At 35.8% G+C, this 16038-nt stretch overlaps 1 protein-coding gene across 1 annotated transcript in view; it reads left to right on the top strand.

The window, feature by feature from the left end:
• LOC145715056 (cullin-4B-like) overlaps positions 1 to 16038 on the top strand; it is a 103577-nt gene that overhangs the window by 70737 nt on the left and 16802 nt on the right. The window contains 3 exon segments of the mRNA XM_081794638.1: positions 9674 to 9759; positions 10338 to 10445; positions 11560 to 11673. Coding sequence (XP_081650764.1) covers positions 9674 to 9759; positions 10338 to 10445; positions 11560 to 11673 — 308 coding nt within the window.

The raw sequence follows: 16038 nt of genomic DNA, 5'->3' as shown, positions 1-16038 counted from the left end.
TTATTTTGGTTGATTTTGAGTTTTATAATGTTGTGGTTTGAAAATATGATACTGCATCTAAGATCTTAATGTTTTGGTACTTGTTGGGGGCTGATTTGTGACCCAACATGTGATCCATTCAGGAGAATGTTCGTATGTGCCTTAAAAAATGGGCGTTTTGATGCTTTAGGGAGAAATGTTCTGAATATATTTGTTAAGTCCATTTGGTCCAGTGTGTCATTCAGCGCTGTTGTTTCCTAGTTGATTTTCTGCTTGCAAGACTGTGATTTCCTGTTACCCCCAGAGTATGCCTGCAGCATACTAATACATAAGCTGTGGTGTTTGCCTCTTTTTAGTACCTTCCAAACTGTACTTCCACACTGACGGTCTTTTTGGTACTCTAATTCAGATGAAACTTCACCACTCCCTCATGTACCCTCCAGACAGCCACAATACTAGATGTATGGCTTACACTTTTGTTTTTATCCCACAGAAGGAGCTCTGTTCCCACAGAAGTTGCATCATGGTATGCTGGCTAGTAGCAGAGGAATTTGCAAAATGTCATGAGTTTTCCTACCCGTTTTTCTGGTCTGTTTATTCTCCACTAACTCATGTGTTGTATCTTCTGTACTGTATAGTTCTTACAAAGGTATCTTGTTTTGAATGTTGTTATGTCCATGTGTCTAATTGGTGGTCTGAATATCCCTAGTCTGTCATCTTTCTGATGCATCTTTAATATTTCAAGTTGTATTTAGATTTAATTTTTGACCTACTGTGTGCTCTGTGCTGGAAAATATTCCAGTGCCATTGGAAAGAATCTGTCATCTACTCCTTGATGACTCATCTCTGCATCTTTTGGGTTTGTTGATATATTGCATTCTTTTTTTGTTGTTGTTGTGTATGTGTGTGTGTTCTACTTCTTTAGTAGTCCTTTATCTAATTGTTCTATGTATTATTGAAAGCAGAATATTGATGGCTTCCTTTGTAATTTTAGGATTATGTACTTTGTGGCTCTTGGTTATGTGTGTATTTTCATTTTTATATAGTTTTAATGGCTTTGCCTGTTATTAATATATAATGTTCTCTGTTGCTAGTTATAATTTTTTATGTAAACGCCGTTCTGTAGGATGTAGTGTAGTTAGTCACCCAAGTTTGCCTATATTATCAGCATGAAATACATTTTTCCATTATTTCCTTCAACCTACACTTCTTTAAAAAGGGTGTTTTATATACATCATGGATGGATGATTTCTTAAATGCATCTGTCAGTCTCTGCTGTCTGTTGAAGAGTTTATTATACTTACATATACATTATTTATAGCATGGTTTTGAAAATATATATTGTTGTCAAGTTGGCTAACATACAGTGTGTAGAGTGTGGTCTTGGTTTTGGGGGATAGATTCCCTTGGTTCATCACTTACATATAACACCCAGTACTCATCGCAACAAGTGCCCTCCTCAGTGCCCATCACCCATTCCCCCCTGCCCAGTAACTCTTAGTTTCTTCTCTGTATTTAAGAGTTTCTTATGGTTTGCCTCCCTCCCTTTCTGTTTATAACTATTTTTGCTCTTCCCTTCCCCCCTTGCCCGCCTTCCCCCTTTCAAGTTCCACATATGAGTGAAAACATCTGATATCTGTCTTTCTCTGACTGACACATTACACTTAGCATGATACCCTTCAGTTCCATCCTTGTTGCTGCAAAAGGCAGGATTTCATTCTTTGTCATTGCCAAGTAGTGTGCCATTGTATATATAAACCAAATCTTCTTTATCCATTCATCAGTCGGTGGACATTTAGGCCCTTTCCATAATTTGGCTATTGTTGAAAGAACTGCTGTAAACATTGGAGTACATGTGCCCCTATGAATCAACACGTCTGTATCCTCTGGATTAATTCCTAGTAGTGCTATTGTTGGGTCGTGTTAGTTCTATTTTTAATTATTTGAGGAACCTCCACACTGTTTTCCAGAGCAGCTGCACCAATTTGCATTACCACCAACAGTGCAAGAGGGTTCCTGTTTCTCCACATCCTCACCAGCATTTATAGTTTCCTAATTTGTTCATTTTAGCCACTCTGACCAGCGTGAGGTGGTATCTCTGTGTGGGTTTGATTTGCATTTCCCTGATGATGGGGGGACACTAAGCATCTTTTCATGCTTCTGTTGGCCATCTTGGTGTCTTCTTTGAAAAAGTGTCTGTTCATGTCTACTGCCAGCTTCTGCACTGGATTATTTGTTTTTCATGTGTTGAGTTTGGTAAAGTTCTTCATAGATTTTGGATACTAATCTTTTATCCTGTACATCATTTGCAAGTATCTTTTCCCATTCCGTTAGTTGCCTTTTGGTTTTGTTAATTGTTTCCTTTTCGGTGCAGAAACTTTTTATCTTGATGATATCCCGGTAGTCCTTTTTGCTTTTAATTCCCTTGCCTTTGGAAATGTATGGAGCAAAAAATTGCCGTCTGTGGCTGAGGTCAAAGAGCTTGTTGTCTCTAAGGCAAACTCTCTAAGGTTTTGATGGTTTTATTTCTCATATTTGGGTCTTTCAACCATTTTGAGTTTATTTTTGTGTATGATGTAAGAAAGTGGTCCAGTTTCATTCTTCTGCATATTGGTGTCTAGTTCTCCGAGCACCGTTTGCTAAAGAACTGTCTTTTTTCCATTGGATACTCTTCCCTGCTTTGTCAAAGGATAGTTGGTCCTACATTTGTAGGTCCAATTCTGGAGTCTCTATTCTACTCCATCGATCGATGTGTCTGTTTTTGTGCCAGTACTGTACTATGTTGATGATTACAGCTTTGTAGTAGAGGCTAAAGTTTGGGATTTTTGTGCCTCCCCCTTTGGTTTTCTTTTTTAACATTACTTTGGGTATTTGGAGTTTTTGTGGTTCCGTAAAAGTTTCAGGATTGTTTGTCCTAGCTTTGATAAGAATGCCAGTGCAATTTTGATTGAGATTTCATTGAATGTGTAGATTGCTATGGGCAGTATTAAAATTTTAACAATATTGTTTTCTTCCAATCCACGAGCATGGAATATTTTTCCATCTCTTTGTGTCTTTTTCAGTTTCCTTTATAGGTTTTCAATAGTTTTCAGCATACATATTTTTTACATCTTTGGTTAGACTTATTTTTATGTGTCTTACGGATCTTGGTACAATTGTAAATGGGATCATTTTTTTTTTTAATTTATTCTGTCGCTTCCTTACTGGCATTGTATAGAAGTGCAAATGATTTCTGTACATTTTTATACCCTGCGATTTTTCTGAATTCATGTATCAGTTCTAGCAGCTTTTTGGTAGAGTCTTCCAGGTTTTCCATGTCGAGTAATCATGTCATCTGCAAAAGTGAAACTTTGACTCCTTTTTCTCCAATTTTGATGCCTTTTATTTCATTTTGTTGTCTGATTGCTGATGCTAGGACTTCCAAAACTATGTTAAACAACAGTAGTGAGAGTGTACATCCATGTACTCCTGAGCTCAGGGGGGAAGCTGTCAGTTTTTCCCCACTGTGAGGATGATACTAGTTATGGGGTTTCATATATGGCTTTTATGATGTTAAGGTATGTTCTTTCTATCCCGACGTTCTTGGGGGTTTTTGTTAAGAAAGTATGCTGCATTTGGTCAAATGCTTTTTTGCATCTATTGATAAGATCATACGGTTATTATCGTTTCTTTTATTAATGTCATGTGTCACATTGATAGATTGTCAAATGTTGAATGAGTCGTGTAGCCCAGGAATGAATTCCACTTGATCATGGCAAATGATTCTTTTTATATGCTGTTGAATTTGATTTGCTGGTATCTTGTTGAGAATTTTTGCATCTGTGTTCATCAGGGATATTAGCCTGTAGTTTTCCTTTTTTTGTAGGGTCTCTGTTGGGTTGGGGAATAAGGTAATGCTGGCTTCAGAGAATGAGTCCAGAAATTTTCCTCCTGTTTCTGTTTTTTGGATAGCTTGAGAAGAATAGGTATTAAATGTGCTTTAAATATCTGCTAGATTTCTCCAGGGAAACCATCTGGTCCAGGCTTTGTATTTGTTGGGAGATTTTTGATAACTGATTCAATTTCTTCACTGTTCACATTTTCTACTTCTTCCCATTTGAGTTTTTGTAGTATGTGGGTGTCTAGGAACTTGTCCATTTCTTCCAGAGTGTCCAGTTTTTTTGGCATATAATTTTTTATAGTATTCTCTGATAATTGCTTGTATTTCTGACGGGTTGGTTGGGATAAATCCATTTGCTTTCATGATTTTATCTATTTGGATCCTCTCTCTTTTTGAGAGGTCTGGCTAGCGGTTTATCAATTTTGTTTTGTTTTGTTTTATTTTGTTTTTAATCTGCTCTTAATTTGATTAAGAAATTAAGATGATCTGGATTTTTGTTTTTGTTTTTGAGTTCTATATTGTTTACTTCTGCTCTGATCTTTATTATTTCTCTTCTTCTGTTGGATTTAGGGTTTCTTTGTTGTTCTGCTTCTAGTTCCCGTATGTGTGCTGTTAGATTTTGTATTTGGGTTTTTATTATTTCTTGAAATAGGTCTGGATTGCAGTGTATTTTCCTCTTAGGACTGCACTGCTACATCCCAAAGCATTTGAACCGTTACTTTTCATTTTCATTTGTTTCCATATTTAAAAATATTTCTTCTTTCAATGTCCATTTGACCCATTCATTCTTTAGTAGGATGTTCTTTCATCTCCATGCACTTGGGGGGTTTTCCAAACTTCATCCTGTGGTTGATTCCAAGTTTCATAGCATTGTGACCTGAAATGTGCTGGTATGATATCAATTCTCTTATATTTATTGTGGGCTGTTTGTGACGCATTATGTGAACTATCTTGGAGAATGTTCCCTGTGCACTTGAGAAGAACGTATATTCTGCTGCTTTGGGATGAAAAGTTCTGACTATATCTGTGAAGTACATCTGGTCCAGTGTATCCTTCAGGGCCACTGTTTCTTTATGGATTGTCTGCCTAGATGATCTGTCCCTTGTTGTAAGTGGAGTGTTAAAATCCCCTGCAGTTACCACACTGTTACCAATACGATTGCTTAAGTTTGTGATTAGTTGTTTTATGTATTCGTGTGCTTCTGAATTCAGTGCTTAAACATTTATAATTGTCAGTTCTTGACCCCTTAATTGTAATATAATGTGTTTCCTCATTTCTTGTTACAATCTTTAGTTAAAATCTAGTTTTTCTGATATAAGTATGGTTACTCCAGCTTTCTTTTGACTTCCAGTAGCATGACAGATGGTTCTCCATCCCCCACTTTCAATCTGAAGGTGTCCTCAGGTTTAAAATGGGTCTCTTGTAGACCGCAAATAGATGGGTCTTGTAGACCGCAAATAGATGGGTCTTCTTTTTTTATCCATTCTGATACTTTATGTCTTCTGTTTGGAGCATTTAGTCCATTTACATTAAGTGTTGTTTTTGAAAGATATGGATTTAAAATCACTGTAATTTGTAGGTTTCATGCTTGTAGTGATGTCTCTATTCCTTTGTGGTCTTTGCACCTTTGCACTCACAGTCCTTTTGCAGGGCTGGTTAGTTGGTGATGAACTCCTTCAGTTTTTGTTTGTCTGGGAAAACCTTTATATCTCCCTCTATTCTGAATGACAGGTTTGCTGGATAAAGGATTTTTGGCTGCATAGTTTTCTTGTTCATCACATTGACTGTTTCGTGCCACTCCCTTCTGGGCTAGAAAGTTTTAATAGGTAGGTCTGTTGCTACCTTGTGTTTATCCTTGTAGGTTAGGGCCCATTTGTTCCTAGCTGCTTTCAGTTTTCTCTCTTTGTATTGAATTTTGACAGTTTCACTATAATATGTCATACAGAAAATTGATTCTTACTCTATCCGAGGGGAGTTTTCTGCGCCTCCTGCATTCCAGTGTGTGTCTCCTTCCCTGTATTGGGGAGTTTCTCAGTAATGATTTGTGCAAGCACACCTTCTTCGGCCCCTTTCTCTCTCTCTTCTTCTGGAACTCCTGTGATGCGGATATCATTATGTTTCATTGAATCACTTAGTTCTCTTAATTCTTCCCTGGTGGTTGAGAATTTTTTTTATCTCTGTATTTCTCAGTTTCATCTTTTTCCATAATTTTCTCTTCCATTTCACTTATTCTCCCTTTGTCTCTTAGTCACTACCTCTAGATTATTTTGCACCTTATTTACAGCATTTTTAATTCATTATGTCCATTTTTTAGTGCCTTCATCTCTGCAGCAGTGGATGTCTAATGTCTTCTGCGCGTTTTTGAAGCCCGGCGATTAACCTTACAATTGTTACTGTAAATTCTTGTTCAGTTACATTGTTTCTATCTGTTTTGATAAAGTGTTTAGCTATCACTTCTTCTTGGAATTTCTTTTGAGGAGAATTCTTCCGTTTCATCATTCGGCTAGTTTTCTGTCTCTTATGTGGTTGAAAAACTTGTTACGTGCTCTGCACTTGTGAGCGCTACGATATTATAGAAGGATTATACCGTGTCGAGAGCCTGGCCCTACATGACATGTTTTTTGGAGAGTGTTACTTGCTGTCTGTTGTGGTGACTTTAGTTGCTTTGTCTCCCTTCTCATAGTGATGTTTTGGACCTTCCACCAGGTTTTCTTTGATTTGTTCCTTGAAGTAGCCCTGGAAAGGAAAACAAACAAAAAGAAACATAAAGCAATAACAAACAAAGAAAAACAAAAAAGAAACAAAGCAAAAGCATGAAAACAAAACATAAACAAAATCAAAAAACTATAAACACTAGCTACAACGAAATAACACTAGCTAAACTAAATGGGCAGTGTTGATGGCGTAGGCCTTATCCCATACAAAGAGAGAAGTGACAGGGGCAGGAGAAAAGAAAAAAATAAATAAAATTGACCACACAGAGAAATTTAATTATTGCTTGTTAAGGAATCTTGCCAATTTGATGTTTACTTTCTGTGCATTTTGTGTCTTCTGTTTCACAGTTTCTCCCTTATTGTTTCATTTTGTGTTTAACTGAATTCATTTTGTGCTTTGAATTCTTTCTCACACAACGTTTTATCTACATCTTTTATTTTCCTAAGTGTTCCTTTGGAAATAGAAATGAGTATCTTAGGGGCACCTGGGTGGCTCGGTCAGTTAAGTGTACAAGTCTTTTTTGCGCCTAAAGTCATGCACTCTCAACAGTTCACACATTGAGTCCTGTGTGGCTGTCTGTAGAGCCTGCCAGAGATTCTGTCTCTCCCTTTCTTTCTGTCTGTCCCCTCTCTTGCATGGTCCCTGTCTTAAAATAAATAAATAAACTTTATAAGAAATTAGTATCTTAAACTTACAAAGTGCAGTAGTTCAAATTAACAGGAACTGAGATCTGATATTACCCCAAAATTTTAGTCCTGTATTTTAGTCCTGTATTTATGTTATTACAAAAGTTATCTTCATATATTGCGTGGCCAATATCATATATAGAATATGTATGTATATACATAATATATAAATATAAATGTAGTATTTGTAATATGTACTTTTATGATATATTTATATATTTCATGATATATTTATAAGACTCTATGTAAATTTAATAAATATATAGTATGAAAATTATTGCAAAAAGCATATATAATGTACCATGTAATATATAATAATATAGAAATGTATATGTAATGTATGTGAAATATGTGTATGTGTAATAAATGTAACTCTGTGTGTATGTTATGCATGTGTTTATGCTATATATAGTACATTATGTACAGTTGTGGATATACTTGTAATGTATATTATGATAAATATTGCTTTCTTCAATGAATCATGTAGGAAATAGAGGAGTTCCAAGCCAAAAATATAATACTGCTGGGTTTATATTTACCTATGTAGCCTCCTTTATCAGCGTTCCTTATTTCTTCTTAGACCTTTGATATACCATCTGTTAAGCTTGAAAAGTCTTCCTTTATCATTTCTTGTAGGACAGAGCTAACTGAATCCAGCCCCTCACCATTTTTGGTCTTACTGTCTCTTTCATTTTTGAATTACTTTTTAGGAATATAGATTTTGTATTTGAGGTTTTTCCCTTTTATTAGTTATATTGTCCCACTGTCCCTGTTTTTTGGAGATATCAGTCATATTATTGAGTGTTCTTTTATGAACAAATCATGTTTATCTAGGTGTTTTGAAAATTGTCTTTAGACATTTTTATTATAATGTGGTGCAGTGTAGAACTGCTTGAATTTAACCTATTTGGAGTTAATTCAGCTTCTTGCATGTGTAGGTTATTGTCTGCCATTTAATGTAGCAAGTATTATTTCTTCCCATTTGTCACTATTTTATCTCTGAGCTTCGCTAATTATACATTGGCACACTTAACCCATGTCCGGAGGTATTATAGTTTCTGCTTATTTTTCTTCATTGTTTTTCTTTGTGACTGTCACATTGGATGCTTTTATTTGATTGGTTTTCATGATTATGTATAAGATAGTGGATTTATAGTCATTTTTGTAAGTCTAATGTCTACACTCCCTCCCAAAGAGTTTCTGTTAATTTCTTTTTCTTATAAATTGCCATATTTCCGTACTTTCTGTATGTCTTACAGCTTTTGTTAAAAATGGCAATTTTCCATCTAAATAAAAATAGTATTCCTTTTTTGGGATATCTCTGAAGTATCTATTACTGTAGTTTAGACCAGTGCTAGTTATTTTATGTTTTACTAATAAATGGTAACTCTAGAAAGAAGATATTCTCCCTGTCCAGCCTTTGTTGTTGCCTCTTGTGAGCTGAAGTTGTCCACTTGTTTTGTGATTTTCCTACCATTTTTTCAGAGTATATTTTCTCTGGTGTGTGGTAATGAAGGCTCCTTTGAATTATCTCAGTAGGTACTGGTAACGGACAGATTTTCTGAAACCCTTGAAAAGAGAAAAAAACACACACAGACAGACACAGATAGGATAAGGGAAAAGAAAAAAGAAGGAAAAAGAAAAGCTTATATTGGTCTTTTAAAATTGGTTCTGTGTTAGGTAATTTTTTTTTTTTACTCTCAGTTATGATAATGTTTTCTTAGTAGCTTTTCTGTTCTGCTTTCACCGAGCCTGAATTTAAAGAGGTAAAATAATGAATTTAAAGAGGTAATAATTTGACACAATTTTTTCTTAACGTGCCTTCTGACTTGGGCTTATGAGTGGCCTTACTAGGCCATACAAGTGAGCCTACTAGATTTCCTTAACTTGCCTGTGCTTTTCATATTTATTATTCCTGAATATTCCACTTTCTGGCTTTACCTCCTAGTCTGTCGGCATGTATAATTTTTTCCCCAATGGTTATTTGTGTTTCAGAGAGGAAAAGTGTACTTATTTGTCTGTGAATGTTTTTGGCAAGCTTGCTTTGTATGGATGCTCACACAGATAAGAGTTGAGTCAGTTACTCTAGGTTACCTAAATCCAGTCCAAACATGATTCGTTGGGAACCAGGAACTCACAGTAGAAGCACAAACAGTCATGTACAGGATTTTTTTTGAACAGGAAAATGGGTAGAATTTGACTGAGGTAAAATACCATATGTACTATATTCTGGTTAAATATTCACTTGGTTGATAAGAACCTTTGGCTATCTCTTAGAACTTTGATGAGGCATATTCTTGACACTTTCCCAAGATTTATCAGTGTTTATTTCAGGGAAAAGGACTCTTGTAGTTCCCTGCTTGGTGGTGTTCTCCAATGCCACCTATAATTGGTTGTTTTAAATATTTTACAGAATGTGGAACTGCTTTCACTAATAAACTTCAAGGAATGTTTAAAGATATGGAGCTTTCCAAAGATATCATGATTCAGTTAAAACAGGTATTCCTAGCCTAAGAGATTTTTTAATGTAGTATAAAGTTCTTGAATGGTTTGGTTCCCTTAAGATTTATACTTACATTAGAGACATATTAAAGGAAGTTTAAATAAGACTCCACTTTTTGTGTTTTTTGAAAGAAAGTTCATACTTTTATAACCTTCCCACCGCATATTTAAAGAACTGATTACAACATATTTTGAGTAACCATTTTTATTTTTTTTTTACTCTTACTTGGCTTTCCATTGCTTTGCTATGTACATTTTAGTTTCAGTATTTTTGACTCTGTGTGTATCTTTTTCATAATTTTCTTCAGATCATTTGAGGTAAGATGGATTTTTTAGAAAATACAGTGGAAGCTTAATTCTATGTTTAATTAATTGAGGCAACCAGACTGCACGTTCTTGGTTCTTTTCAAGCATTTTATTAAAATGAAAATGTCTGTTTCATTTAAATGCAGGTTGTATTTTCAATGAGTAATTTATTACTCAGATTAATTTTAGTAATGCATTTCTAATATAGAGTTATAGCTATGTAAGAGTTTCAAAATTCTTACATTCATTACATCACTACGTTTTTGCAGTATACGAAGAACCAAAATATACCAGGAAACATTGATTTAACTGTGAATATTCTGACGATGAGTTTTTGGCCAACCTATATCCCTAAGGAGATCCAGTTACCCCCAGATGTAAGAAATTCACTGTTTACATTATTATATTATATAGTAGATTAATTTTCAAGTACCTTTTAATCTTTTTTAATTTTTTTGTAAAAGTTTTTAATGTTTATTATTTTTGAGACAGAGACAGAGACACAGACAGAGCATGAGTAGGGGAGGGGCAGAAAGAGAGACACAGAATCTGAAGCAGGCTCCAGGCGCTGAGCTGTCCTCACAGAGCCCAATGCTTGGCTCGACCTCACGAACCATGAGATCAGGACCCTGGCCAAAGTCAACACTTCACTGACTCAGACACCCAGACACCCAGGCACCCCAGCCTTTACTCTTTAATAAGTCTTTAGGCCATACTTTACGTTCATATAAATGTCTCCTTAATGTTCTCTGTTTTGAAATGTAGTCATACAGTTTTTAGGGGGGCACACAGGTAAAATAGTTCAGTGTTAAATAATTCAGTAGTTCATAGTTTAAATAGTCTGTCTTTTTCATGTAGTCAGTTGTAGATTTTGAATCGACCAGCCTGGCTTCCTTTTGCTTTTATGCTTTGCATTTACTGGTATTGACTTCTATTTCTCTTACTGTGTATCAGTAAAAATATTTACTCATGTACCACATAAACATATGATAGAAAAAGTCATCAACAAATCACTCAGTATCTATTGATTGCTCCACTTAGTAATCATGGAAACCCCTCTCCAACTGCTACCGGTTTTTAGCTTTCTTACCATACAGCTTTGGTTTTAGCTTTCTCTTCTCCATAAATCAATTACCCATCCTGTTGGTTGTTCCTCTTACCGGGACCTGGTGGCACCTCAGTTGCAATTATCTTTACTTTCTTTCTCCATGGATTTATTTAATTTGTATAATTGTATTGCCATATTGGTGGATTTCCTGTAAGTTACTGAATGCACTACAGTTGAACTAGAAGAATCAACAGAGGTTGTTTCCTTGTTTCAGAAGTCTTTTTGGCCCCCACCCAGTCTTTTCTCCACAGAAATGTGTTACATACCCTTGGGGAAACCATGCATGGTCATGACATATGTTTTTAAATATAATATTCTAGGGCTGCAAGTAGGACTTTGATTGGTATACAGTATATCAATTTTTCTTTATTTCTTTCCTCCAGATGGAAAGACTTCAGAAAAATTTCAAGAATTTCTACTTAAGCAGACACAGTGGCCGGAAACTTCAGTGGCAGTCAACTCTTGGACGTTGTGTTCTTAGAGCTGAATTTAAAAAGGCAAGCAAATGATCTTTAAGATAGCATTTTACTTAGACTTCTAAGTTATAACAATTTTACCTTGATAAAGAATATTTACTTTAAATTTTATTTATTTTGAGAGAGAGAGAGAGACACACAGAGAGAGAGAGAGAGACAGAGACAGAGACAGAGAGACAGAGAGACAGAGAGCACGAATGGGAAGAGGGGCAGAGGATAAGAGGAGGAGAGGGAATCCCAAGCAGGCTCTTTGCTTTCAATGCAGAGCTAGATGTGGGTCTCTGTCCTAAAAACAGTGGGATCAGGAGTCAGATGACACTTAACCAACAGAACCACCCATGGTCCCTGATAAAATATATTTTTAATACATACTTTATGGAGAAAGCTCATTTGTTGAATAATGGTGTGTTTATGCATTATGAGTATGCTGACAGATCAATCATTTGTGTATAAGTGAATTTTTAAAACATAGTACTTGCCATTTTTATCTCTGTGATACCAGTGCACATTGTTTGATCTCTGATGTCTCAGAATCCCAATCAGTCATCATTAGAGCCCTGGGATGTTAACCACCCGGGACTCACATAGCTAATGGACGCATGCACTGAGTTTGAGGCAATGGTGTGATGTTGTTATGACATAGTTGAGTGAACTGTTTTATTAAAACTATTTCTCAAGATTGAAAAAGAAAAAAGACCAGTACAAAAGCTCCTGGATTGTGTGGAATAGAGAAACACAGTAACATTCTGATGCGATGGCATAAATGAAGCACAGAAGAAAAATGTAGACTGATATCCCAGAGATCATTTCTTGATGTCTAGTGTGTAAGGAGCTGTTGGGATATAATAGGCGATGAACTCCCTTTGTGTCTAGTGGCATCCATTGTTGGAACTTCTGAAATAATGACACAGGAATTGGCTGGATGTCTCCTCGTATCCAGCGGCTTTGACTCTTACCCTGTGTTGTAGGTTGAAAATTGGGCCCCAAAGATAAGTCCGTAAACTTACTATGCTTTGGAACTAACGTTTCTATATTTTGAAGAAGGTTTTTGCAGATGTGGTGAAAGACCTTGAGCTGAGGAACTCATCCTGGACTATATGATGGGCCCTAAAATCCATATCAACTTTCCTTATGAGAGAGAGGCTTGGCAAGCTTATACACAGAAATCCACATACAGGGTGCCCGCCCCTTTGCCCCCCCCCCACCCCCGAGACAGAGAGACAGAGAAAAGAAACAGAAAGAGAAGGGTGATGTAAAGATAGAACCTGAGGCTAGAAGATATTCTGAACCCTCTGAAGAGACTAAAGTCCTGCTACACCTTGATTCTTACCCAAGGATGCTGATGTGAATTTCTGGCCTTCAGGCTTGGAGAAAATACATTATTTGTGTCTTTTTAAACCACGATGTGTGTGGTAAGTTGTTACAGCAGCCACAAGAAGTTATACATCCTCATATGCACTTTACTGTGTGACTTAGTTTTTTCATAGATGGCCCAGGCACTGACAATCTATACATAAGTATGTCCAACATGTTTTAGTCAGCATTCAAAGAAGAGACTGAACCTGTTCCTTAGTGTCGAACTTCAGTATGGCGCCTCCGTGATCAAAGTATTAATGGATGAGAAAAGAGGTTTTGTTTTTAATCCTGCCTCTGCCGGTTTGGGGGTGGCCTTGCTGAAAGGTAATAACTAAAGTTTGATACAAGCAGAGGGAAAGAAACACATGTTTATGTTTATGTAATGACAATTAGATGCTTATGGTTCTCTACAATAACATGAGATTCACTTGATTCCCCCAAGGTAAAGTTGGGCCGAAATGATTTAAATCCTCAGGCTACACCTGAGTATTTAATGTTACTGGAGGAATTGAAGCAAGATAATAACTAATCATAACTAATTTTTCATGTATATGTGTGAATTCTTTATTACTTTTGGCCCTTAACACACGTGGAAAACTCAGTATATGCCAGTAGAACAAGTGAAATAGTACAGAGCTGTAGTTAAAAATTAAAAAAAAAATAATCTCAGTCCTTTCACTTCAGAATCCTGAAATGAATAAACAAGTTTATATACAACCATGTTGTTTTATGTGATGATGCAAACATGTAACACTTAGTTTTGTCTCATTTTACTGATTATTTACTGAGATTACTAGTGTACATGTCACACTGCTACTTCTTTTTATCCCTCTAATGGATTCATCATGAGCATCTATGCTAATTAAACTATGAAGATACCGTTTTTAATTGTTCTCTGTTATAATTCTTCTTAATATTTCAAATGATCTTCAGGGGCAAAAATCCCCAATTAGAGAACAGTAAGCATTGTTTGTAATACAATTGAAAAGGGAATCATGAAAGACTATATTTTCCTGAGTAGTTAAATGCTGATAATACCACACAGAAACAGTTTTCTTGTGATTAGGCACGTATGTTTTGGCTTTGATTTTTGAGAGTGCATATTTTCTATCTGTTTTTAAGTTGACTTATTTTGAGAGAGATGGAGGAGAGAACAAGCAGGGGAGGGGCAGAGGGAGAGGGTGAGGGAGAGGGAGAGGGGGGAAGAGGATCGAAAGTGGGTTCTGTGGTGACAGCAGAGAGCCCAGTGCTGGGCTCACACTGATGTGCCACGGTGATGACTTCAGCATAAACCCGATGCCTAACTGAGCTACCCGGGCCATCCTGAGAAAGCATATTTTCAAAACAGCTCCTCGTTTCATAAGAAAGATTCTTTTTTAGAGAGAGGACAGAGAGGGAGGGAGGGAGGGAGGGAGGGAGGGAGGGAGAGAGAGAGAGAGAGAGAGAGAGAGAGAGAGAGAGAGACAAAGACAGAGACAGAGAAAGAGAAAGAGAAAGAGCAAGAAGGAGAAGGGCAGACAGAGAAGGAGGGAAAGAATCTTAAGCAGGCTCCATGCCCAGCAAAGAGCCTTATGTGGAGATTCATCTCCTAACCAACCTTGTGATCATGACCTGACCCAAAATCAATAGTCGGATTCCTAATTGACTAAGCTACCCAGGTGCACCTCACCCCCTATTAAAAAAGATTCTAGCGTAGACAGCACATACATTCTCTTTAATTGAACAGGGTTAGAATCATAGCAAAATTGAACAGAAGGTACAGGGTCCCTCATTATGAACAACTCCAACCAGAGCAGTACATTTATTACAGTTGTTAGTATTCCATTGATGCATAATTATTTCTGAAATCCCATAGATTATTTTAGTGTTCAAGGTTGGCATTTTATGGGTTTGGACAAGGTATTATGACATGTATTATGTAGACTAGTTTCAAGTCCCTAAAATTCCTCAGTGTTCCACTTGAATTCCACATGTATTTTTACTTTATAATTTTGTGAATACATTATTTTTTTCAGAAGAGTTACATTTTCCCAGTAAAAAAATGTAAATGATGGTTTTGTTCTGTGTTTGTTTTTGTCTTATATAGAAAATTACACACATTTGACTCTTTACTAGGAAAATACCGTTCATCATTGTAGAGCATTTGACACAATATTCTAATGATGTAAAAGAATCAGCTCTTCTTAATTACTTTGGAAGTTCATGTAATCTTAACCAAATTTGTGAACTATATTGGTATCAATAAAACCTTAACATTTTTTTTAAGTTCATCTGAAAGAATATGTATGAGTAGTAAACAGCGAAATTCTAAGAGCAATAGGGAAAGTAGTTCTAGAGCCTATTTTTCATTACCATGATATAAATGATGCCCCTTGGAATATAGTAAATAATATTCATTTTTTCTAGAAATTTCCTATAGAAATATTCATTGCACCATATCACTGTTGACTCCAAGTACCTTTTTTTTTTTTTTCCAAAAATTTCTGAGGATGCCTTTCTCTAACATTTTGATTTGGGTTCCTAAGATTAAATCAAGTTATGATTGAGCTTTTTTTTTTCTTTTAAAACAATGAGAAATTAGAAGCTCTCAATAGGAAGCCATATTTGATAGGAGAAAAGAAGAATAGAGAAAATGAAGTATTTGAAATAAAGATTAATCAAAGAAACAGTTGAATAAAAATGTTGAGAATTGAATATGATTTATACATTGCAAAAGATTTACTCTGGTATTTTAATTTAAAAAAAAGATAAACTAGACCCCATCAAAGTATATTGTCATGAAATCTTAGATAAGAGACACAGAAAAATTTGTAAAGCCTTGAGAGAGTGAGAAACTAAAACTCATAGAATGTATGACTGGAGGCTACAAGGCATCTGATTGCTCAGTAGCAGGAACTTGAATATGATTACATTGTCTTCAGTTCTCTAAGGAAAATGATGTCCAGGTGCAATTTATGTGCTTAAGAAAATAATTATTCGGATATATACATGAAATTGTCCTATATCAGGCACACAAAGTCATAAAAATAT

This window comes from Panthera onca, chromosome Y (assembly GCF_046562875.1).
Source record: "Panthera onca isolate mPanOnc1 chromosome Y, mPanOnc1 haplotype 2, whole genome shotgun sequence".
Classification (NCBI taxonomy): Eukaryota; Metazoa; Chordata; class Mammalia; order Carnivora; family Felidae; genus Panthera; species Panthera onca.
This window is presented reverse-complemented; position numbering and strand designations above follow the sequence as displayed.